General features: G+C 37.6%; 1 protein-coding gene across 2 annotated transcripts in view; it reads left to right on the top strand.

Annotated features, from left to right (window-relative positions):
• The window catches only part of SDCBP (syndecan binding protein), a 36579-nt gene that overhangs the window by 13493 nt on the left and 17086 nt on the right, over positions 1-6000 (top strand). For both annotated transcript variants that reach the window (XM_035011205.1, XM_035011206.1), the window contains exon 2: positions 4538-4603. In XM_035011205.1, the coding sequence (XP_034867096.1) occupies positions 4553-4603 (51 nt within the window). In that variant the 5' untranslated portion in view covers positions 4538-4552. The remainder of the gene's footprint in view (positions 1-4537; positions 4604-6000) is intronic.

A 6000-nucleotide genomic window follows, 5' to 3' on the forward strand; every position in this document is an offset into this window, starting at 1 on the left:
AAGCAGCTTTTGCAAAGATACGGGGCACAGAATAACTCAACCACGGTGGGAAATATCAAGTAGTTTGCGGCTAGAATGTTGTAATGCTTAGAAAGAAATTATGTGAAATGAAACTACGAAAATAGTTTGTGAAGTAAAATCATTGAGGAATCCTTTATATTTTAGAAGAATGATGAGTTGGTTAAGGTCACATAGTTAGAGCAAACCTGAAACTAAATTTTTAAAAAACCATAAGGTGGAGTGATATTTGTTATTTAAAGAGTGTTTGAAATTTGAAAGCCCATTTCTTTTCTGGGATTGCGTTTGAGTATTTGTGAGTATGAAGTAACTTCTGGGGAATGAGTGACCTAAGAGTTCATACAACTTAGGTTAATATTTGTTTAAGGAAAAGCTTCTATGAGGAAAATGTTTGAGAACACTGCTCACTGACTTTTGAAATTTACCACTCATCCAGTTCATTTTTCATGAGAAAAAGGGGATCTTGTAGGTGGCCAGTGGCAGAACTAGAAGTAGAAACCAAATATAGTAATAGTACTAGATTAAAAGTCAACATTTGCTCCAGTGAATTTAAAATGATTTTATGATGTTGGTAAAATGGTTGGAAATGTAAATAAAATGTGTTTAAGAGGGAAGCTTAATGCTTTTAAAAGCTTAATGCTTTTAAAAAGCTTAATGATGACACAGAAAAGGTACTCTATTTTATTTCCCTGGATTAATAGAATTAAACCATTTCTTATTGTGCTTTCTCATGAATTTGCATTTTATTTACAGATACAAGCTCTATTTTCCCCTTAAAAACTGTATCAGGCCTTTTTTTTTTTTTTTTTTTGAAGATTTTATTTATTTGAGAGAGGGGGAAGAGCATGAATGGGGAGGGGAGGGAGAGAGGGAGAAGCAGACTCAGGCCTGTTGTGGGGCCAATCCCAGGACCCTGAGATCATGACCTGAGTGGAAGGCAGATGATTAATCGACTGAGCCACCCAGGCACCCCTGTATTGGGCCATTTTTATTTGGCATTTTATTGGCATTTCTAGCCCAGGAAAATTAGGTCAAAAAAGAAAAAAGAATGTAGTAACTCAGATAGTGGATTTGGATTGACATTTTTCTAAAGATCTACAAATGGCCAATAAGCAGATGAAAAGATGCTGAACATCATTGGTTATTAGAGAAATACAAAACTACAGTGGGATGCTACTGCACATCTACTAGGATGGCTGTAATAAAAAAGACAGTAGCAAGAATTGGCAAAGATATGGAGAAATTGGAACTCTCCCTTACATGTTGCTGGTGGGAATGTAAAATGGTACAGTTACTTTGGAAACCAGTTTGGCAGTTCCTCAAAAAGTGAAACAGAGTTAACCATGAGACCCAGCAATTCTACTCTTAGCTGTATAGCAAGAGAATTAAACATATATGTATGTTTACATAAACACTTGGATGTAAATATTCATTAGCATCATTAATAGCATTGTTCTTAATAGTCAAAAAGTATAAAAACCCAAAATGTTACTGACTGATGAATGGATACCCAAAATGTAGCATGTCCGTAGTGTGGAATGTTTTTGAGTCATTAAAAGGAATGAAGTAGTGGTACATGCTATATAGCATGGATGAATTTTGAAGGCATTATACTAAGTGAAAGAGAAAAGACATAAAAGTCCACATATTCTGTGATTCTTGATTAAATGTCCAGAATAGGCAAATCAGGAAGCAGAAAGTAGATTTTTAGTTGCCTGGAGCTGGAGGGAGGGGAGAATGGATAGGCATGGAGTTTTTTTGGGGGGTGATGGAAATGTTCTAATATAAATGGTAGGGATGGCTGCACAACTGTAGGTATATTAAAACTGTAGAATTGTATACTTTAAAAATGAATTTTATGGTGTGCAAAGTATGTAAGTTTTTTCAAATTTTTATTTATTTATTTACTTATTTAAGATTTTATTTATTTATTTGACAGAGAGAGACAGCGAGAGAGAGAGAGAAGCAGGCTTCCCGCCGAGCAGGGAGCCCGATGCGGGGCTCGATCCCAGGACCCTGGGACCATGACCCGAGCCGAAGGCAGACGCTTAATGAATGAACCACCCAGTCGTCCCTATAAATTTTTTCTTGAAGATTTATTTATTTTAGAGAGAGGGAGCACATCGGTGGGAGGGGCAAAGGGAGTGGGAGAGAGAATCTCAAGCAGACTGCACTGAGCAGGGAGCCTGATGTGGGGCTCCATCTCAGGACCCTGAGATCATGACCCGAGCCAAAACCAAGAGTTGGACACTTAACTGACTGTGCCACTCAGGTGCCCCAAAGTACATACATTTTTTTAAAAGTACAGTTATTCGGCATCCAGCCCAGAGACAGAAACCATATAGTAATTTGAACAGTGAAAATTTAATGTACAGAATTATTAATTATAACATGATTAAAGGAACAAGAATTGTAAAAAGTAAAGTAGTAAAGAGTAAAGAGAACTTTAATGAATACAGGAAGAGCAGATTTCATAAGTACCTACCATCCCCAGGGCTGAGTTAGAGTGCCCCAAGAAGAGGCTGTCCTCTTCCTGTGCCTGACAGCCCAGGCCTTGTTGGAGAGTACAGTTGTTGCTCAGTGGATAATGAAGTTGGTTTCTCAAAACCAAACTTGCTGGAAATTCTCCCTGTGGAGTGCTGGTAGAGGCCAGCTACAGGAAGGTGCTGCACCTTGGAATTTGCTGCACCTGAGGGGAGTGTTAGGGAAAGCTACTCATGGGGAGATGCCTTTCAGGTGGCACCATCCTGGGAAGCTGCTCAACAGAGTGCTGGGGTGGGTGTTGGTTTTGTGCACTGGAGGAGTTGGGTGCTTAAGCTGCTCCCTGCCAGGAGCAAGATGCTAGAGAAGCAGGTACTGCAGGAGCCTGGCTGGAGTGTATACTGGAACCTGGAATGAAAAACCTTTTCTCCTCCAGTGTATCTCCAGCTCCCTGCACTGACAAAGCTCAACCTCATGCTAGGTGGCCACAGACCAGTATTTAAAGGGCCCAGCTCCATTTGCAGAGCCCCCTAATGCGTAGATTTGGAGATGGGAGGTAATAAATTGATAGCCAGCTCAAGAACCTCTGACATACCCACCCTATGCCAATTTGGGATATATTCTGTTTTGTTGGGTTTAAAGAGAGTACCAGATACTCACCTCAGAAATAAAATTTTCAAGTACATATCCTTGTGATAGTTTTAGAGAACTTGTTTTAAATTATTACATTATTACAAAAAGCAATGGTCATTCATGTATTATATGATCTCACTGATACGAGGAATTCTTAATCTCAGGAAACAAACTGAGGGTTGCTGGAGTGGTGGGGGGTGGGAGGGATGGGGTGGCTGGGTGATGGACATTGGGGAGGGTATGTGCTATGGTGAGCGCTGTGAATTGTGTAAGACTGATGAATCACAGACCTGTACCTCTGAAACAAATAATACATTATATGTTTTTTTAAAAAAAGTAGGAAGGGAAAAATGAAGGGGGGGGAATCAGTAGGGGAGATGAACCATGAGAGATAAAGGACTCAGAAACAGGGTTCTGGAGGGGAGGAGTTGGGGGGATGGGTTAGCCTGGTGATGGGTATTAAAGAGGGCACATACTGAATGGAGCACTGGGTGTTACATGCAAAAAATGAATCATGGAACACTACATCAAAAACTAATGATGTAATATATGGTGATTAACATAACGTAATACAGTAAAAAAAAGCAATGGTCATTAAAAAACATTGAATAGTATAGAAATGTTTAAAATGTAATAATTTCCATCTTATTCCTCAGTCCTTTAATATCTGTATCATTTATGTCTCCTAAAGAAAAGATTATCATTAACAATTGGTGTATATATTTTTTCTTAAGTACATATATAAGAATATATGTGGGTGGCATATATATATACATATGTATATTTTTTTCTTAGTGATAGAGATTTCATAGATATTGTATAGGAGCTCTTTAGGTTTTTGTTTGGATATAATCCTTACTTATGTGCCAAGCACTTGTGTAAGCTAGGTAAGTCACATAACCATTCTATTTGAGATTTTAAACTTTTGAAATGAAGGGACTTTTCCTTGAAGGGAAATTTAAGATCTGCAGTGGATATGGTTTGATAGTAGTAGTAAGGGAGGGAGAAGCAGTTTGGTAACCAGTAATCAGTTTTTAGTATAGGCTAGATGTTCGTATTTTTCCATGTGTTTTGCAATTTAAAGGTTTCTTATTGTGTTAAAAATTTATAGATGTTTATATGTATTGCTGGTTTATACATACTATTTAAATTTCAGGGATGCCTGGGTGGCTCAGTTGGTTAAGCATCTGCCTTTAGCTCAAGTCATGATCCCAGGGTTCTGGGATCGAGTCCTGCATCCGGCTCTTTGCTCAGCAGGGAGCCTGCTTCTCCCCCTGCCTGCAGCTCTCCCTGCTTGTGTGCGCGCTCTCTCTCTCTCTCTCTGACAAATAAATAAAATCTTTAAAAAAAAATAATAAATTTCAATGAAATTTGAATTATAGAATTTTTTTTGTTTTTTCTTTAGAAAAATCCTGCAAAAATGTCTCTGTACCCATCTCTTGAAGACCTGAAGGTAGACAAAGTTATTCAGGTATGTTCAAGTTGTTTATGTACTTTTCTTTAATATAAACGGTGTCATACATTCTACTTGTAGGTGAAGTGAAGCAGAGAACTTAAATAGCAGATGTATTCATTTTTATACTTACACATTTTTCAGTTTATTGATTGCAGACTAAAAAGTTACAGAAAAGCTACCAATTCTTTTTCATTTCACTGTGAGATAATGGACATAGGATATTATTTCTTTAAAACTGTACTTAAACTCTTTCAAGATAGCTGGATTTTTAAGACTAAAATTTAAATTAAATACCATATACTTAAGTTGGTAAGATGCACTTCGACTCTTTTGATGGTGATAGTTTTGTTTAAAATCAGTACGTTCTTTGGATCTTCAGATAGGACCGATATTTAAAAATAATTTTTTGCCTTTACTTTGAAGTTAAAAAATTACAGAAATGGTGAATGCTATTTGAGGTAGTGTAAGAGCACAATGAAAGCGAAGTCATTTGTTTCCTTTTACATATAAGTGGCAGACATTTCATGTACTGATCCTCTAAATGTCTAAATGTTAGATATTATAGTATTTCTAATTTCATGAAGTCAAAAACTTTTTGTAGTCCTTCAAGTAAGTATTAGCTTTGAAGATAGATGCTTCTGCTTAAGAAAGTTTGGGAATAGGGGTCAAGTCCTGCTGTTTTGTAAGTTTTTATTCTGTTTAGCTGGGGATAATTTGTAGTACTTCAAAGCTTCTTTACCCTGAGACTTCTTTTACTTGGGGCCTTGGCCCCAGTTTACTCTAAGTAAGATTTACTTCTTAATAATTATTTAATGGGCAGAAAAATTTATTACAAACTTGTGATAAGTCTTAAGCAACATCTGTATAAAAGTGTCTTTTAGGCAAAATGTTGGCCTTTCTAGGATGAAAACCCCCAACAGTAATTGTGGCATTTTTATGGCTGGAATTGTTACCTGTAGCAGTGATTGGGTTAATATGGTGGGAGATCATGAACACATATTTTCCAACATAAATCCACTGAGGATATTAAAATGTGGTTTGTAAAATCTCTGAAATCTGTTCAGCTGCTAAATAAAGGCTTTGATGCTTCAATGTTAAGAGGTTTGTTTAGTTACCTTAAATGCTCTATTTTTTTCTTCAGTATTTTTTCAGTATTTTTCTAATGGGGTTTTTATTTCTGCAAAGTTCATCTGATCAAGCATACTTTGTTTTTAAAGATTTTTTATTTATTTATTTGACAGAGAGAGACACAGCGAGAGAGGGAACACAAGCAGGGGGAGTGGGAGAGGGAGAAGCAGGCTCCCCGCAGAGCAGGGAGCCCGATGCGGGACTCGATCCCAGGACCCCGGGATCATGACCTGAGCCGAAGGCAGTCGCTTAACCGACTGAGCCACCCAGGCGCCCAAGCATAC

This window comes from Mirounga leonina, unplaced genomic scaffold, assembly GCF_011800145.1.
Source record: "Mirounga leonina isolate KUSES-001 unplaced genomic scaffold, KU_Mleo_1.0 Mir_165, whole genome shotgun sequence".
Lineage (NCBI taxonomy): Eukaryota > Metazoa > Chordata > Mammalia > Carnivora > Phocidae > Mirounga > Mirounga leonina.